The sequence below is a fragment of the Polistes fuscatus genome, unplaced genomic scaffold (assembly GCF_010416935.1).
Source record: "Polistes fuscatus isolate 324 unplaced genomic scaffold, CU_Pfus_HIC Scaffold11, whole genome shotgun sequence".
NCBI classification, from domain to species: domain Eukaryota; kingdom Metazoa; phylum Arthropoda; class Insecta; order Hymenoptera; family Vespidae; genus Polistes; species Polistes fuscatus.
Window position 1 is genome coordinate 2,144,468 of NW_025113009.1, and position 20,853 is coordinate 2,165,320.

At 34.8% G+C, this 20,853-nt stretch overlaps 1 protein-coding gene across 1 annotated transcript in view; it reads right to left on the reverse strand.

The window, feature by feature from the left end:
• LOC122526498 (general transcriptional corepressor trfA-like) overlaps positions 1-20,853 on the reverse strand; it is a 39,899-nt gene that overhangs the window by 3,733 nt on the left and 15,313 nt on the right. Inside the window, exon 2 of the mRNA XM_043649930.1 lies at positions 792-994. Coding sequence (XP_043505865.1) covers positions 792-994 — 203 coding nt within the window. The remainder of the gene's footprint in view (positions 1-791; positions 995-20,853) is intronic.

Sequence of the window (20,853 nt, forward strand, 5' to 3'; positions counted from 1 at the left end):
ATCAGCCAATCTTATCGATGTCGATCTTTTTTAAACGTGTTAATTATTATTTATTAAAAACATATTGGAATATTATTTAACGCTAGAAATCTTCATTTTTTTATATTCTACGATAAATAAATAAAATGTTGCTACACGTCGTTCGAATTAACATGACGAGTTTACTCGTTGTCCATACTTTAAAAATTAACACGGGATGATTTGTTTTATATACGAGACTGCATTTATAAAAATAATTAATTTATAATAATCAAAAAACAAAGAGAGATAGGAAGAAGATTATTCGTCGAAAGTTTTTGATCCACCGAGACAACATCGACGTTTTCTGCTATGCAAAAATAAATCCTCTCGAGGGAAGAGAAAGTCAAGTAGGAGGAATCAGAAATTTGGAAGTAGTGTTAAATTGATAGGAGGAACTAAACGTTTGTAACGAACAAGCCTTATTCAAGGAACGTTGTATAATGAGTTAGAAATCGAATGGGCGACGTTGCCAGGCCATAATTAGAAGTTGCAGCGTTCAGTGAAACGGGAACCTAGAGTCCGTCGGCCACGAGAAAGTGTTTACAGTCGAGGAAACGGATCGTGCCGGAGATAAAGGCCGTTTACATCGCACTGTGCACTGAATTATCTCTCCTTCCCTCTCGATCTTTTCCCCTTCTCGATCTTACAAAACTATTTTCAATTTCAAAGTTCAAGTCAACTTCCGAAACCTTAGAATAGGATTAGCTGTTCTTTTCAAGTACGTGTTTATCTATGAATGAATATTTTTTTGTTTTGTTTTTTTTCTTTACCCAAAACGTAGCAAGCGAGTGACCCTGAGAATCGCTCAGAGTAAATCCAAGGGCGAGGGCATGAGGCTGGCAGAGACTGGGTGCCGCTTGACGAAGGTTCAATGCCCTTAAAGCCAACTGCATTGAAGTACCCTCGACCCACAACCATCCCATCCTGATCATGACGATCTTCCTCTTGGCCAGGTTTTCGACGTAGAGCTCCCCTGTAACACGAAATTAGGGGACTAATGAGATTCGATCGGATGCGGCCAAAGCAGATTAACATTAAATCCCTACGGATTTATTTTTATTCGACCTAGTTGGGTCAGATATCGGAGTAAGTGATAGAACCGTCGGAGCTACTTCGATGGATAGAAATAAATAAAGAAAGAAATAAAGGGGGGGAAAGAAAAAATAAATACGAACATTATTATCTCGAATGAACTCATCCTCATTTAAATAGAGGAGGATGATATCTAATTCATTCTTTTAATAATCTCACATGTTAAGTACTTATAAATATAAATTCTAATTAAAACGAGAGACATCCTCTGTAATAAAGTACATATAATGTTTTATCCTATCGTATCTACTTTCCCTCTTTCCCTACCTTCCTCTCCGCCAACTGTGGTCCAGCAGAGCACGGAAGGATATTTTAAACGATGCGTTTGTATGATTTGTTACGAGCGGAAACAACCGAGTGCTCCAGAACGGACGCTGATTCACTCCGATGCACGAGTTTTCTTATTCTTCTTCTTATTCTTCTTCCTCTTCTTCTTTTACCTCTTTCTCTCTCTCTTTCTTTTTTTCTCTGTTACTCTCTCGCTTCGTCGAGCAAGAGAGGAGACTATGAGAGAGAAACCATATATATATATATATATAAGGTCAACGAATCGAGAGATTGACGTCATTCTATCAAAAGGCGTGGGAGTTAATGTACAAAAGGCAACGAAGCGAATGAGATACATGTTGTTATAATAATATTATTTCCCTTTCGTTCATCTCTCTTTGTAGATGCATATTTATGCATATAGATACATATACATATATTAAATATGTATATATATATATATGTGTACAAGGTTTCTGTGGTTTCTTCCGGTGAAACGATGCCAGGCGTATTCTCCATGGACAAAAATAAAAAGAAGAAGCGGCAAATATTTTACAAAACATAAATCATTTAAAGCGTCCATACCAAAAATTATGACCTAAATTATAAATCATCTAATTTCTCGTTCAAAGTGCCGACCACCACCTACGCAATATTGTTGCACGAAACGAACATGTTTCGCGTAATTGTGAATGTATACGTTGGAAAAAAAACTAACCGATGATACTTTTACTCTGCTAGAAATTGTGCTAATTTCGGTAAATTTTTATTGGGATTTACTAAAAAGATTCGATATAGTAAACCTTGTAGATAAGCGTAAAAAGAGGTGAACATAATCGATTGAAATTGAAGCATAAAATATCATCGTTATCGAATAAATTTGAACGTTTGTACAATTGAAATCATAATTTTTTAAATGATCTATATATATTCGTATAAACTTTGATTTCTTATTTTGATGGATATTAACACCGTTTCATGGGAAAAACCTCTCAAACATTCTTATATATGTATACGTGTATGTATAAATGTATACGTTTAATGATCTATTAAAAGAACATCTTCGAGAACGATCATTAAAGTTCTATTTCTCTTCGGTGGATTCCTATTTTCGTGTCGTTTTTAAGGTAAAGATAGAACGACAAACTCGGATATCCTGCGCGTTTATATAGACGAACTAGATGGTCGTTCTCATCTTTTTATGGCGTTCCACGCGAAGAGAGAAGAAGTCCTTAAGTCTCGACAATTTCCTCGTTTGATAAAGTAACCGATCTAATCTCTCCCGCTGAGATACGCTATTCCGGTTAAATTATACCAGAAGAGAGAAGAACCAGTTAGATTAGGGCCGCCCGAGCATCCTTTCTAACAAGGCGCATATATATTTTTCCGATATATATATTCTTTTTTTCTTTTCGAAGTTATACTTCTTTTGGCGCGTTGGGGAAAATGTAATGGGGAGTTGATTTTGTTCCGAGCGTCTGGAAAAACGACACCATGAAGTTTGTCGGTATTTATGACGCGCGGCAAAGCGATTTCAAGTATACGGCATGAAGTTGTCTTCTTTTCTTCTTCCCCCCCTTTTTTCTCAAGCGGGTCACCCATCCAAATACTAATTATACTCAGCGCTGCTTTACTTAAATGATCAAGCGAGAACTTATGCTGTAACCGCGCCACTGATATCTATATTTTGATATTTTCTTTTTTTTATTCTTTCTTATATATATATAATAATAATTATTTTCTTTTTTTAAGTTATTTTTTTTCTTTGAAGTTTTTTATTGAAGTTATTTTTGAGGTTATTGAGGTTATGTTCGTTTTGGTACGGCAAAGAAGTATAACTTCTTACGTGCGTACATAAGTACACACACCAGTTTTTTATTTATCTTGATCATTTTCTCATTCATTTTTTACTTTGTTTTGTTTTGATTTGATTTTTTCATTGTACAACGAAAAGAATGAATGAACATATCGATAAATGTGTTTGTCTAGTTTATATCGTTATATATATGAAAGAAATCGAAACTGTGTGTTGGGTAGACGTTTTGATAAATTTGATATCGAAGATAAAAGTTCAATCCGAGTTCGAGAGAGAAAGAAAGAGATAAAGATAAAGGAAAAAAGATGGACTATATTTCATCTAACACAACCGAGACGAGTTACGACGTCTACGGTGGTATCGAACTGACCGAACGAGATTAAAACCGAGACCTACTTCGACGTCTCACTTTTACCTCGATCATGGGGAATCGATTTTCATTTTCTTCGATTATCTTTTTTTAATTACAATCTATGGACATATATTTCTCGTTAAGATTAACTCAAACTCGATTGGCGTAGATAATACATGTCCGAAATATTTGCTAAATATCTTCATTTCTGACTTACATGTTGACGTTCGGCCGTGCACTGTTAGCGAGTGTCGAATACAAATATTTTTGTTAAGTTTTTAAATAAGAGAAAGCATATGTAACAACACATGTGAATAAACTATTGAACTTAAAACTGACAATACAATTTAAATCTTACCGATTCTTAACGACACACACACCGGTTATGGTTCAAACCTATAAGAATAAACTTAAATATTTGATCTTTCATCAACGTGTTTGATATGCGTTGACAAGCGTCCGTGTGAATCTTCACATTTTCCAATTTCGTTCTTTCATCCTAACATATATTATATTATAGTTAATATTAATTCAACCAATAAGTATAAAATTATTTCCACTCCCCCTCCCACGAACAATAATCTTTTAACAAGGTTGACAAAAATATATTTGTCAAGGATTTTAACCGTTTGAACGTAATCGTTGGAATTCTTTGAATATTTCTCGACGATAAGAAACCTGCCAGATAGAAAACGCATAAGAGAGTAACTTAAAGGTCCTTCACCTGCATTATTCAGTCACGTACGCATTCACAAGGTGAAGAGATCGTATGAATTATGTTCCAACGACCTACAATACTGATTAACTTTTGTCATTTTTCAAATCTTTATTAATATTATTTTTATATGTAGATCATATTATGATTAAAATATTAAATCCCTCGATATTAAATCGTAGATCTAACGGATCGTTTTTATAAAAATAATTCAATAATTTCGATCAAAGTGTAGACGAATCAAAGTAATTATTAGAACAGGAATCTCCAAAGATTTTCTAAAGCAAATCAAGAGAAACCTAAACGAATAATTATTAATAAAAGTTAGCCATGATTGATCGACGTCTGACAAGCCTAACAGTTACATGAACGTCATGGTAGGACGGTATTATCAGTGCGGTCAAGGAAGCTACTCTTTCCTTTTCCTTCTCCTCCTCCTCCCCCTCCTCCTCCTCCTCCTCTACTTCTTTTTTTTTGCTCATTTTTTTTCTCTTGCATTTATACAGTTATCTTTCAAAGCGTCGATTACACGGCGAAGCTATGAATTTTTTTACATTTCTTATCTATCGAGAGTTAACTTTAGCGCATATAGTCGAGTATTTCATTTGATTCATTTTTCTTCTTATTTTTTTTTTACTTTTCTCACTTGACTGTTGACACGGGAAAACGGGGCTGAAGATTTTGTTCAAATAAATCTTTTTATTATTTCTTTTCTCATATTTTTGTTTTTTCCTTTAAATAAACGGATAAACAACAAATGGATGGTCAAATGGAGAGCATGAGAAACGACGAGATAGTAGGAACTTGTAAAACGAAGAGTATTCATCATCATCGTCATCATCATCATCATTAAAAAGTGGCGCGAAGAATAATTATAGATGACTATTAGTGTATACATTCAAGATTGTATTATAGTTCGCGACGTTATTAGTGGCCAGCACCAACGACTTAATGGTATCGGTTCTCTAACAATAATTATACTTCGTGCAATGTGGAACGACAACACCGTTTTAATTTCCGGATTCGTTTCGCGGAAACAACTGATTGTATGTTTATGTATGTATGAATATATCCATGTGTATCTGCATGTGTGTGTATATGTTTGTGTGTGTCTGTGTCTGTGTGTAGGCACTTAATTTTTATTTTTTCGTTTCTTCCTTTCCTTCTTTTGGTTTTAAACCAAGTGAGAATGCAACTTGCGAAATGTACGGGTGTGACCACCATAGTTGACCGTAAAGATTCTTACATCTAACTTCCAGTTATTAACCACCGATGGTCGTCTCTCTTTCTAACATTACGAGGAACGTTAAATACGTCCGACACCATTTCAATTATTTCAGAAAAAAAACAAAGAAGAAAAAAAAAGTTAATTACAAAAACGAATATATGCTTTCATTACATTATTCGAAGTCAATGAAAAATTCAACGAATCCAATGTTAAAAGTCATTTTTAAGCCACTTTACGTTCCTTAACGATTATCAACTGTTAAATCGCTAATCAACGTTTTTTATTTTATTGGCCTGACTCATTAGGTTCAAGGTCGGTTTTGTTCTTTCATAGTAATAAGAGTTAATCCTAACGCGAGGATCTCTTTCCGTGAATTAGAGGTGGATTATAAACGTGAATCATTCTTCAAGTTTAATATTACTTCTATATGAGTATCTCTCTCTCTCTCTCGGCATCAATTACATTTATTACGTGACTCGATTATGCCACGTGTCTAACGTTAATCGAATAATAATTAACTTTAACATTTTTCTCTTTGTTTGATCATTAAAAATGTATCAAAGAATTCATTGAAAAATTTGTTAAATGCGAACAACGCGATGCATTCTCTTCTCCTCTACATTTTTATTTGCATTATAAATAATAATTTTTTTTTAATATCATAGAGAATTTATTCCTATTAAATTTTTAAGGGAATTATTTAATTTATAAATTATATTTATATAAATATTATAATATATCTATAATAATATAATTTATATAATTATATATTTAATTATATAATAATTTTATATAATTAAATATTATATAATTTAATTATTATTAATATATTATAATTATATATAATTTATATAATTATAATTAATTATAAATAATATAATATAATAATACAACGTAAATACACACACACAAATAATTACAAACGTTAGAAATAAATATCGATTTTTTTTCTTGGGAACTTTTCGAATGTATAATAAACTTTCAATAATTATTTTTCGATCGAACGATCCCGTTCACTACACGTGAAATTTGTTTGGAAGAGAAAAATTCTATGGTTGGATGAATTATTCCCCCTTGGATCTTTTCGACAATACGAAAGACGCAAGAAGATTGGAATAAGTCAATAGAGAGGGAAAAGAAAACGCGAGAGAGCTTTTCGTTAGTCTGACTGGCTGCTCTCTCACGATCCATTAAATCATCCGAAAGGAAGAAAAACTCGGGTGGTGGCCAAATGAAACGCTTCTCTTTCTGTTACGTGTGGATGCAGCATAAATAAAACGAGTGTGTCGTTGGGAGGCCCGCATATCCTGCTGTTTTTAAAAAGTTCCGCTCAAAGCGAGAAAGAGAGAGAGAGAGAGAAAGGGGAGGGCAAAGAAACAGAGAGAGAGAGAGAGAAAGAAAATAAGCTGAGGCACCTAAATGCATTCAGTTGCATACTCGTCGCGCGCATCAGGGCGTGTTCTTGTGGCCATACCATGCCGGAAGCACGTTTCTTTTCTTCCCATTGATTTCAATTCATTATTTTTGCAAATTTATATATATATATGCTCGAATCGTAATATTAACCTAAATTGTATAGAAAAATATGATAAAAAAAAAGAAACTTCGAACGATTTATTTTGTATTTATAATACATATGCAGCTGAGTTGAAATGTTTTTGAGTCTATCGTAGAAGCAAACTTTTTTTCTATTTAAAAGAAAAAAGAGAAAAAAATTTTAAATCATTGCCTTTCGTTTTCGAAACTCGTAACTTTTATACCTGATCTTCCTATTTTCTAATTTTCCAATCTCGTGGGAGAATCATCGATAATTATATAATTAAAAGGAAAGTAAAACAGAAATGTATGTAAGTTTAAATGAAATTCCCATATAGGTAGAAAGGAACAATGCTTGTATGATGTATTAACGTAGAAACAATGACATGTCACATCGAGGAAACTCTCTATTCTGTCGTGTTTTTCCGTCTATTCGATCTATGGGAAAACAATTAAAGTCGATGCTCGAACATAGTGGAAACTATTTAGTGTACGAGACCCCATAATCGACGTTGTTCTATCATCTTTTCGCTTCCGTAAATGTTAGAAGACAAAAAATAAATTAATCAATAACATTGCGTTTAGTTAATAATTATTAACAATGGCGTTGCTCGTCCTTAACTAATTACCAACGTTTATTCTCGACGAACATGTTATTATACTGGATTTCGTTGCGTGTTATCATCGTGTGTTCCGTACTTCATAAAGTTTCTACGATAAGATAACGCAATTTAAAGTAAATTACGTTGATAAACGATCATTAAAGAAAAGACGACGACTACGACTACGACGACGAGTCGAGATGATTCTAATTTTTGTCCAATTAAAAACACTAGAAATATTTCAATTACATTTTCAATCTATTCGTCAATCGAAAAAGAAATCAATTTATTAAATATAATTCGTGAATAACGATCGCTAAAAATACGTAAAAATATTAGTTTATGTGAACGTAGCTTTAAAAGTTTCCCTCTTAACGGTTTTTATAATCTGTCCCTTATGCTTGTCCCACACCAAGCAAAGCCAGCACCGGTAGCAGCAGCACGTTTCACTCAGGAAACCGTTTATTTCCTCAGATTCCCTTGATAAAGAAGTCTGTACGTTGAGTGTCTAACGGGTGACACTTCGTTTCAACAGTAGTACTACAATCATTTCTTTCTAATTTGTTTTTAACGCGTTATAACCGTCACGATATTTTTCAAGATTCCGGTATTAGAAAGCCAATTTAATTTAATCACATTATATATTATTAAAACAAATTAGTTGGCTTCCTAAGCAATATTACGCAAACTACGAGTTATCTCGTAGTTGAGTCAACGGTGTTAACAATAATATCCAAAAGAAAAAATAGAAATGAGAAATCAAATAAAAAACAAAATTTCCATTTATAAAAATAATATAATATACGTATCATAATAGTGTGTGTGTGTGTGTGTGTCGTACAGGAAATGGTAATCATTGCGGTCAACAAAATGACGTTTTTTGCTAAAAGTTGATAGTTTTCATTGAAAAAAGATAGCCGATTGAAGGTTACGTGAGTTATCGATTCAGGAAGGTCGAAGAACTGTGTACAAGCTAGACGAGATAGACGAGATAGAAAAGAGCGAGAGAGAGAGAGAGAGAGAGAGGAAAAGGGAAAACAAAAAGGATAGAAACTAGCTCGTTCTCGTTGGTTTTGTTTCTTTCTCTCTCAAGTATTCTAAAACATCACGTACCGTTGCCTTGGTCAACAACACACGCTACGCTAAAATCCCGTTTAACAGTCGTCCATTTTTCACCTCGGTCCTTCACGCTCCTCTGCTTTCTGTCAGTCCTCTCTCGCGCGTCATCCTGACCAAACAGGACCCCGCCCCGAACTTTATATCTACGTGCCTGACTACACGTATGCGCATGCTTCTTTTTCTTCATCATCTTCATCATCTTCTTCTTCTTTTTTTCTCTCCCTCTTTCTTTTCACTTTGTTTTCTTTTTTTTTTCTTCTCTTTTTCTAACCAAGGAAACAGAGGATATCCATCCTCTCCAAAGAGAATCATGAATTATTTATTCGCAAGAGCTCATCAGGATGAAACACCCTCGATCCTCGTGAATATCCTCGATTTTCCACGCAGCCTGCCAACAGCAACAACTACTACTACAACTACACGACATCGTTCAGCTACCGTTGTTGCTCTTGCTTCTGGGTTGAACCCTTTTCTTTCTTTTCTTCTTCTTTTTCTTCTTCTTCTTCTACTTCTTTCTATATCTATCTATCTATCTTTTTCTTTGTTTATTCTTTTTTCTCCGACGAAAACCCTCGTGTGTCTCTCGAGGATCGGGATGTTTGGATGTCACGGTGGACACGTTGCGATAGAGCGTGAAAAAAGTTGAAAAAGGAACATGAAAAAAAGAAAAAGAGATAGAAAACGAAGGAGAAGAATTTCTGCCGTGAAACGTGCCACACGCATACACACATGTATAAAGATCGTGTGTCCAGTAAAGATCAAGTTTGTTCGCAACATTTATATACTTACACGCAGATAACTTAGCTCGAAAGGTTTTTAATTATTCATGATTATGTTCGACGAGCGTGTTATAGAAAGTGACGTTTTACGCGTATACCAACTACAAAATATCCTCAAGCTTTTTCGATCTTTCTTTTGCTTATTTGTTGTCTTCTTCTTTCTCTTTATTTTTTTCTTTTTCTAATTCTCAACTTCTTACCATTTTTATTACCGTTTGTCTTACCTTAAAATATTCATTTCTTTTTTTTTTTTCTTTTTTCATGACAGTTCGCTACAATAATATATCACATGTAACAGTTAATACACACCCGGAAGGAAGCCACGAAAAAAGAAAAAAAAAGAAAAGAACATGTCCGACGACGGTGAAACGCAATGTGAAAGTGACAAAGGCGCGTGCGTGAGCTCGCTGGACCAAGGAGACTTGTCGCGAGACCGGAAATGTTCCTGAGCTACCAGGAAACACCGGAAGACGAGGAATGAGATATACTCGAGTGTTGTACCTCTTCAAAGTCTTTTAAACGAAGCCATTTCATTCGTTACTTTTCTTTCAACGGAACATCATTATTGTCGTTTGAAAAGCTTGACAGGTTCAACGTTCCTTCTTGACGATTAATTCCATCATTTCTATTTTCGTGTTAATTACAAATAAGAAAAATGTAGAGAGGGAGAGATGTTAAAATATAGAATTAATTTAATTATACTTATCAGTTGTTATCTCGATAAATAATTTCGTTAATCGCGTTTACCAATAAATACAAATCTATATTCTAACGACGAGAACAAAATAAATGCAGTGGATGGTAACGCTGGGAAAAATAGCTGAGTAGTTGAATTTGTCAAATCAATCATTTAAAATCTCAGAATAATGAAGAAATTACTTTTTCCCCCGACGATCCAACGAATAACATAAAATAGCATTACCGTCAGTTTGAAAAATTTGATGAACGAAAAACAAGGAGAGAATTTTATAAACGCTGTTTAAAAGTTGTCAGGTATTTAATCGTCGTTACAACAGTCGAAACAAACCGTTCGTTAGTGATAATTACGCTCTGTTTGAAACCGTTAGGCAGACGCAGTAGCACGAGGGAGCGTTTTTGCGCCGTTTTACCCCGTTGAAACGGAACAATGTTGCAAAACTCGCACGAAACTCGTTATCGACGTTGTTGACCTCGTTCTACGTGAACGTTAAAGAATATGTATCTTTCAAAACCTAACGCGATAGAATCATTTTCTCCTCGATTTCGTTTCTCTCGTTTTACGAGACTATAAACCACGACCGACCGACCGACCCCTACAGTTTACGAACGTCACATTTCAATCTTCCCTTTTTGCCCTTTAAACGTTTCTTGCGATTTTGTCCGGTCGATCGTCAAATTTCTGCTCGATTGAGAAGATGGACAATAAAAGTAGACATCTCTCTTTCTCTTTCTATTTGACCCTCCCATTTTTATACAGAAGGGGACGAGAAACAAAAATAAAAAAAAGATACAAGATCTTCTATCTATGGGATCGATCGTTCGGAAAAGGTCAAAGGCACTCGTAGACACCCGGTAGATTTGTTCGCTTAGGAACTAAAAAGTAGGTCAGTGGAGTCACCGTCTGTGTATTGTCGAAGCTAATAGAAAACCAAAATGACGAAAATAGAGAACGACTCGATTAAGGTGCTTCTTTTTTCTTTCCTTTTTTATTACCATCACCTTTTCGTCTAATCGTATCTATTAAATCATTAAATATGAAACGTTCGATTATTCCGATTACTTTCAGTTCGAAATCTAACATTTTATATTTAATGACTCAATAATTAAATATCTGTCGACTATATACTATCGTAATAAATTTTACTAAATTAATATTTCTGATCATTGAAAGGTAAAAGTGGTAAAGAGAAATAGAAAAATAAAAGAAAAAAGAATACACACACATATAAATACTGAGACACAGATACACAGTGTCACAGTAAATTCACGAAAGTAAGATATGCAAAAAGAAAAAAGAAGGTTACAGAATAATCCAGTCAACGAAGATACAGAGTGAGTATATGTGTATGTGTGTGTGTGTGTGTGAGAGAGAGAGAGAAACTCCAAGCATCCCCCTTTTTCTCGCGGTCATCAATCTTCTCATGTAAATCGCGCATTCGTCGTCTTCACGCGAGTCATTTATTATTATCTCGCTTTGGATCCCTCTAAAACCCCTCCCTCCCTCCCCCTTCCCTCCTTTTCTATTTCTTTCTCCCTCTCTCTCTCTCTTACACATTTTAGCACCCCTTGTACGAATAAACGACGAGCATTGTGCAGATGCGTTCTATCGAAGAGACCAAAGCTCGTTGCTACGCATACGAACTTCGTGTATTATGCGTGAGACACCTTGCAAAGAGTAAGTAGAAACACAGAGATAAGACTGAGAGAGACAGATAAAACCGTTTCTCTCTTCGAGTAACCTAATCAAAAGAAGAAGAAAAGAAGAAGAAAAAAAACACACACAGACGCACGTATACACGTATACACGAGACCGAAAGAAAATATTTTTTATTATCTCAGTTCTTATTTCAAATTTATTCTCTCGGGTTTAGTTAGCGCATCATAACGTTGTTCACGGACATTATCAAGAAAGTCTTCCTCTTCTTCTTCTTCTTCTTCTTCTTCTTCTTTTCCTACTTTTTTTTCTTCTTTTAACCCGTTCGACTGAAATTGCCGGTGGCTATGAGATATAGAACCTCGAAGAAAGGCGAGAAGATTAACGCTGAGATAGATAGAATGAACAGGGGGTGGGGGAGAGGGGGAGGGAGAGAGAGAAACAGAGAAAGCATTCATTTAGAGAGATACTCTCCTCTCTCTCTCTCTCTTTAGGTTACACGTATTTCCTCGAGCCTTTCTCGAATATACTCAAACTATCTTTTAAAGGAACGTCTAATGTAAGTTAAAACGACGCATCCGACAAAATCGCTTAATTGAACGCTACGAAATTTCTCATTCAACCGAGATGTGAACTCGCGAACGGATAAACCATTCGTTTATTCCTCCCCGTGGGAAAATACGATCTTTATAACTTAAGAGATGGAAATTTGTCGATATATGAACGAGATATATATCTCGGTAAGATTTTCTTATTACTTCCTACTTCGTAAGAAATAATACGCGTTTAAGACAAGCGTTTCAAATATAAATATGGATGTTGTAACGTCGTATTGAGAAATTAGAAATTTTTGTTCGACAAATATTTTTTATTGATAGAAATATTCAGCGTGTTTTGTGACTTACGATTTAATTTAATTTAATTTAATTTTTTTGTTTTTTTTTTTAAACCATATGTTTATTGCTTTGAACCAATACTACTATACTACTATTATAGAACTATTATACTTTTATTTATTATTTACTATTTTCTTTTTACATTTATCTACTTACTGTGCGTTACTATTAATATAATGATAAGTTTAATAATAATTACATAATTTTAATTTTTGTTTTGTTTTATCTATACATTACATTGTACTATGCTGGAATTAATGGCCTTTAGGGAGCCTAGGCTCTAGGATCAATAAAATATTATTAAATAAATAAATAAATAATTAAATATTCGAATTAATGAAATTAGTAGGTTTATATTTTTTTTTCTTCTAACGTAACTGTAAGCGAAGATTGATCTCTTTGAAATAGAAAAATAGAAAATAATTAATATTGTTTCGAGTTATGTTTTTCTTTTAATTTGTTTCTGATCTATTTTTTTTCTAGCTAAAGTGTTGTTAGAGTTGTTTCGAATAAATCGACTATCTATTGATGAACATTTCGTGACTCGTAAGAAACGTCAAATTAGTATTTTATTATCATTTTATAAAGAACGTCAAAACGGTGACTTGGAATTAGATTAATTTTAGAAAACGTGGAAATCCGTAGAAATGTTTGTTAGAAAAGCGAGAGCGTGTCACATTGAATAATCTTCAATTTCGTTTTCTATTAAACGTTTGACAAATCAAATTGCGATGACTCGTAACAATTTTATACGAGAAATCGTAAATAGGAATATCATCGATTTCGATGTAACGCATACAACAAAAAATTACTCCTCTATGAGGATAAGAAAAAGGACGGAGAAAAAAAAAAAAGAAAAAGGAGGGAAAGAAAAAAAAGGGAAAAGAACGGTTCAACGTGGAAAGATTTTGATCCCCTTCCCGTTCTCTTTCATTCCAAAAAAAAAAATGTAAAATAAAATAAAACGTAAGAGAAAAAGAAAGATCAAAAGCGATGATCGACGATCTCGAATCTACAAAGAATTCTTCCCAGGAAACTGCGATGAAAAATAACAATGTAGGGAGGTAGTACGGTACAAGGGTAGTATTTACTTTAAAAATTATCAAGATCCGTTCTTCGAGGGTTGGAAAGATTTTCTTCCTTTTTCCCCGCAGAAAATTACTCGATCTCTTTTAATATTCAATCGCCATTTAAACGTTGAAATCTCACCTTACCCTCCTATTTTTCGTTGTCCTTTTACAGTCAAGACCAACGGCAACGACATTTCCGGTAGTTAGCAGAATACCGTTGAGAAGGAACATTCGGAGGATAACTTTTTCTCGTATTCGATGAAGAATTTGAACAAGTTAGAAGCATGAAAAAAACGTAGTTTTACTTTTTATCTCATTGATCTTGATCTTGATTGATTAAATAATCAGAAAATAAATACAGGTAAGTACGTATTATTATATATTTATGTAGTACGTGTATCTTTCTCCTTTTCAAAGGATTCCAAGGATTTATCGAAGAAACGAAATTGCAACTTTTTATTCTACGGACGTACCACGTTTCTGGAATGAATGTTTCTTCCCTGGCGAAGGTCGTACGTTAGTCGAGGATCATTAATCTTTCAATGAGAAATCCTTGCCTTCCCTTTCCATCCCTTTCCACCCCTCCCCCGATCGTTCCTACTTTCTAGGCGTTTCCATCGCTCTTATAAATTTTTCTTTAGAATTTCAATCGTTAGGAAAACGACGATCATCCATTTCCTTCAGCCCAAGAAATACACTTGGCGGCACGTTGGTAGAAATAGATTTTAACGTTACTGGTACATCGATTAATTTTATCTAAATCATTCTTAAATGTACTTTATATTTTTTTTTTTATTTAATCATTCGTATAAAATTACTTTTCTTCTGCGTGAATAATAATAAAAAAAAGAAATTGTTCTACTTTGCGTATACCACGTGTATCAATTTCGTTGCACCGATCGAATATGTGCAACTTGACGGATAAAATTTTAATATTACGAAATTAATAAGTTCCCGATCATTTTGTCGATCGTTAAAATAAGATCTATTCTATTTCCATAAAAATGAATTCGATCTTTAAAAGATCAAAGTTAGAAATACATACTTCGATTGGGTACGAGCGTGCATAAGAAGAAAAAAGAAAAAAAAAAGCAAATTTTCTTGGAGAATAAAGCAAGAAAGTAGTCACCGGTTTCTCGACAGCTACCGGTTTCTTCTTTCTCTATTGGTCGAGTAAAAAAAAAGAGAAAGAAAAAAAAGCTTACGAGGTAATCGTCGAAAGGCAATTCTCTGGAGTCCACTCGAGGAATAGGAATATGGTCTCTCAGTTTTAACTGGAAGAGAAGGAGGAGGAGGACGTTTTTCTTTGGAGCGTCGATCGATCGTGCGACCGACTCGATTCGTCGCATTTTTTCTTTTCTTTTCTTTTTTAACTTTTTCTTTTTTTTTTTCCCTCGGTTGGTGAGCTCGTACAAAACGGAACGAGCGCGTATTATGCCTCAACGAAACAATGCTTGCAGCAGGAGTCCCGTAGAACTGACGTGTGGGGCGGCCAAGTACCAGCTGGCAATTCTACCTTTGAATCCTCCGAACAGAAAAAGAAAGAAAATATATATATATATATATAATGTAAGAAAGGAAGAAAAGGGAATACGCGAACCAAGTGCCACCGTAAAGTTCATTGAGAATACCACCAACTTTTCTTCCTTGGATATAATAATCGAGGTATTAAGTATCGATCGTTAGGATTGGTCAAATCATACGATACTCCCTCCCTCCCTTTCTTACGTTACGACCTTATTGGATAGTTGGTTTCTTTTTTCTTTTTTATAAAATCACTTGTAAGAAGTTAATTTATAATCGATCTTTCGAATATTCGATAATTAGAAGAAAATTAAACAATTTGGCCAATTAATTGTCAAATTATTCGCGATATCGATCTAATCTGATTACCGACAAGTTGAAGAATCTTATACAATAGTTAATATTCGTCAAAAATTTGTCTATTTGTGAAATTAAACATTGTCAGTTCATTACTACGAATTTGTGGTTTGTTTTTTTATATTTTTACGTATAATTTGAGAATTCCTGTTTGGAATGATATAAAAAGAATAGAATCAATTAAACACGATTAAAATGTATCGACACACGTTCTAAATAATTTTCCAATAAGAGTATTTAATATTTAATTCAAAGTAACAGAGAAACCTTGAAGAAATGTGCATCTGTCTGGTTACGTTCGTATAAAGAAATACAATAAGTGTCGTTTGTCACGTTCCAATTGTAATATTTCTTTGAAGGTTGGACACGATAGAAGCATAGAAGACATTTTTCAAGGTTTCGTGGTCGCCTCGTTTGTATTAATTTGCAACAAGACATCTGACCGACACTGCGGGGGTGTTTTGTAATAATTTTTTCTCGAATCTAACGTAAAAAAAAGATGAAACGTACCGTCTAAAAGTTTATTCTAAATGTAAGCTGATTTATTCTTCTCTCCCATGGTATTTTTCCATTTATATATATTTTTTCTTTTCCTTAGAAACAGGAAACATGATCATTTGTGGTTGCACTGATCCTAGGAAGTCATTATTTCCGTTAAACACTTGCCCGTGTTCAAACAATTCTAATTATTTCGATAATAACGATAACGAATAATGATGATAATAATACACCCATTGGAACTTAGGATTATGTTTTACTCGTGAGAATCGAATGGATGTTCACAAAGAAAAATCTTTAAATTGTTTCCATAACTATCGTAACTAAAAATTATGATAAGATTTTATGTTTGATAATATCATCACATGTTATAGTATTTAATATATTACAATGTTAGTATTTGAAGCTAAATAAATCTCTTATATCGTCTAAGCTAGATGCAAAATAATCAAGAGACGATGATTATGCAACGGAGAACAGTTAGTTGGCTTTAATTAAGGAAGCGGCACCTTATTATTTCCTCGGCCAAGCTCGTTTCGCTGAACCAAAGAAACAATTAACGAGTATAATATGCATACACTCTCTCAAGGATCTCTCGTTTCCTCTTCGTGATGATGCATTAGATCATCCTTAGAGAAGCTTAAATTTTAACGGGACGTCAATTATGTTTTAAATATCAACAAATTAGATGGAAGGGCGATATTATGGATATTTTTTTTCTTTCCCCTAATAATTTGGCAACTTACTTATTTTTATAATATATGCCACTTATTGCATAAATATCTCTGATAACGTAATTTTTCATTTACCCCCGACAATAGAAGGATGTTTCATAACTTTTGGAAGATTAAAACGCATGCTTGCAGAATTCATCGGATTATAAATAAAATCACTTAATTTGCATGATTTTCAAAAATAAAATTAAATGAGACAAATCAGTCTAAGAAAAATACAAAACTAGAGGTGACTTTATATTGAGAAATCTTGCACTTAAGATATCAGATATTTTTAATCTCTAGACCACCCTTCGAAGAAGATGCTAATCTTTCGGTACAAATTTGTCTTCCACGAGTCGAGGGAAAAAATATCTTATTTTTTCAATCTGAAGTAAAAAAAAAAAAACCGTGGAAACTCTCTTCGTTCTTTTTTCTTTTTATTTATTTTTTCAACGGTCCATCCAAGTTCCCTTTTTTTTCCTTTTCTCATCGGAGACCACCGATCTTTCTCCGTGATAATTTGCAGGGCAAATTACCTGGAAGAAAAAAAGAAAAGAAAGGCAAGAGAATCAAACAGGACGAAGGGAACGAGAGAAGAGGTTATATAGGAGCCTTTAGACGCGGTCATTTTCCGACCGGTAAATTTCCATACAAACAGCACGCCATTACTGCCTTCTCCTGTTGCTTTCGTTGCTGATGTTGGTTGGCTTATACCAGTACTGACAGAAGGATTAGAATTAACTGATTTTTCTCTCCTGCCATACTTCTTTACCCCTCCCCCTAAATCAACTCAACGAATTCTGCTACGTTCAAACTTTTGAAAAATGTTAAACATATTTTCACGAAGAATAAAAACGTTGTTTGAATTTAATATTAACCGTACAAAAAACAAAAAAAATCGATTTCACTGCTGTTAAGTGAATCGAAACGAATTCGAAATGAAAATTGTTCCTATTGCGGTGGAACGAATTTTTAAATGATTTTCTTCATTTTTTTTTATTTTTTTTATTATATATAACTAAAATCATATTTATCCGTAAGAGTTGGAGAAAGTGATGGGTGAAATGACGATTAGAAAAAAAAAGAAAAAAAAGAAAAAGGATGACAAGCACGGACTGCTATCCGTTTCTATTATCATTCAGATCTCATAAATCAGATCTGTAGAACGTGACTTTGGGTGACAAGTCGTTCGGTAAAAATCTCACGTTCTACGAATCGAATTTCTTGGTAGTCAACAACGAAGACATTTTTTGATGGAGATAAAATGAGATAAGTAAATTATTTTCAATGGGTTTCTCAAAAGATATGAGATAATCCAAACTGGTGTCTCGTAAATATATTTAAAAATTATTTGCTTTTTAGACGCAACGCAACGCAACGGGTTAGGTCAGGATCATATTTTTTCGTTTTGTTTTCTTCGAAAGGGAAAAATCGATAAGAGGACGGAGAGAGAGAGAGAGAGAGAGAGAAGATGTATCGACGTTAAAATGTTGGAACGTAACCCTTACCTAGAACGGAGTCCCTTCGAACATAGAACGAATCCTCTTCACGGTGAGCATACCGCGTGAGAAAAGGGTGCGAACTTTGATGCTTCCTAGCAACATTGTTGCATAGTAGTATAGTAGTAGTAGTAGTAGTAGTTGTAGTCATAGTCGTAGGTAAGGTGTGTGTCTTTCGTCGGTGATTACGATTTTCCGCTGGTTCGTTATACTAAACGTGATGGAAGATCGGAAGGGTAGGAGAGTGAAAGTCAAAGAGAGAAGAAGAGAAAGAGAGGTAGAAAGAAGACAGGGAAATAAATTATTTTCCCTCTGACTCGTTTTTTCCATCCCTTTTTGGTTACCCTTTTAGCATAATTCACCGTTTGCCTTTTTAGTTTCCTTGTTCCTCCTCTTCGTCTAGTTCCGCGTCTTACCTCACGAAAAAAAGAGAAACCGAGCTGAGTAAACAGTGCATCAGTCTAATGGAAATCAAATTGAAGTAACGAGAGAGAGAGAGAGAGAAAGAGAGAGGAACAGACGGAAAGAAGAAGAAGAGAGCTAAAGAAAAATAAAGAAAGAAAGAATTCGCGGAAGAAGAGTAAGTGTAGTAAAAGGGACCGGTTTAGCATCCTCCCTGCCAACCCTTCGTTTTCTTTTTCGTATTACTGACCAAAATGGCATAGCGGAGAGTCCCTCATTGGCTCTCTCTTCCCTGGGATTAAAAACTCTCTACACAGTGAGAGAGAGCTATGAAAAGGGTCGAGCTTGTTTGCTTTTTCGAGAAAGCCAAACGCACGCTGGTGTCTTTGTCGAGAGTACCTAGAGTACAATGGCGTTTGTCAAGAATTCCATTCTTGTGTCGACCAAGTGTGGTCGAACGTGTTAAGGATTGTTATTACATGAATCATTTGCGCGTGGTAAACTTGTTATGTATACACAATCGTTAAGCATCTTCGATTATGACAATCATATCGATCGAATTCAATGAAATCATATTCGGAGGAGAAATTCCTTTCCGATCGTGATATTTATGAGGATGGAAAAAGTGGCGCTACGAGTCAGAGAGAGAGAGAAAAAGAGAGAGAGAGATTTGAAACGAGATTTTTCGTTGACGATTCAATCTAGGCACGACCCTAAAAAAAGGCGAAGCAGATCGAGATAACATTGTCGCGTGATTTTTCGTTGACTAGCATTGTACGGGGGAACACAGCTGGTCAAAGGGTTGCTACCGCCATTACCGTCGATTTTGCCCCTTGATTCGAGAAGGAGCAACAGCAACCCTACTCCTTCTGGAGAAGGAAATAATAATATAAAAAAGAAAAAAGAAAAAAAAAAGAAAGAAAGATGTGTGTACGATAGAGAGAAGAACGGCTTCGTAACTCCTTCCATTGAAAAAATTAATTGTCCCACCGGTTTAACGATGCCAACTTACCGCCTAGTGGTAAAGCACCACTCGACTTTTATTATTAAACGGGACAAAACCTCGATACTTTTTGAATCATTAAAATACGAATCGTCGTTGGTTAACGATGAAAATAAATGATCGAAAAATTGAGCACGCAACTAACGGAATTGACTTCTATGGGAAAGCTAATTTTCTCCGCAGGTTCTTTACGAATTGCTTTCACTCGATATCGTTTTGCAGGATGAAGAAAAAACGAGCCCGAGGCCCCCGGAGTGTAACCCGATGCGAGAATTAGGGCTGCGAGTTTCGGAAACACCTAATTGACGGATGGAAACTGTTGGATACCCGTGACCGTTGGAGAAACGATTTATCGCGAGAAACAACGATTACAGAAGAAGGAAGTTAGCTGTGGGCGTGTACGATACTGCGTACCCTACCCTCCCCTCCCCTCCCCTCCCCCTTTTTTAAAAGTTACTGGCTATACCACCCAAGGGGTTGCGTTGCTTTTTCCATTCCGATGGGGACTCGCCACGGTTCCTTCAAATTACGAATGGTATGTTCTATAAAAAAAGGGTTGCTATGAGCCCATATCGACGAGAATCGACAAAATGCATTTTTTTCCTTCGTCATGCGGGCACACGCATACGCACGCATACATATATACGGAAAAATACTACTACAGAGACTAAGGAGGACTTCGAAATGGTGCAGCAGCTGCAACCGCCTTGCTTTCTTGCAATTATTACACAAGGGTTACACGCACGTAACACACCTCTTAGGATAATGAAAGCCAGGGCGTCAGAAGATGCATGATTTGCCTACCATGCTCGAAACCTTCATACAAATTGTTTCTTCTTTTACCTCTTTCTTTCTTTCTTTCTTTCTTTCTTTCTTTCTCTATTCATTCTTCTTTTCAAAAAATCATTAGTTACAGCTGGCACCTTTTTCTCGATATTCCAATAGAAACATCTTGTCAACGCATATCTTTTTCAAGAAAAATAAAAAAACAAATCATAACTAAATGAA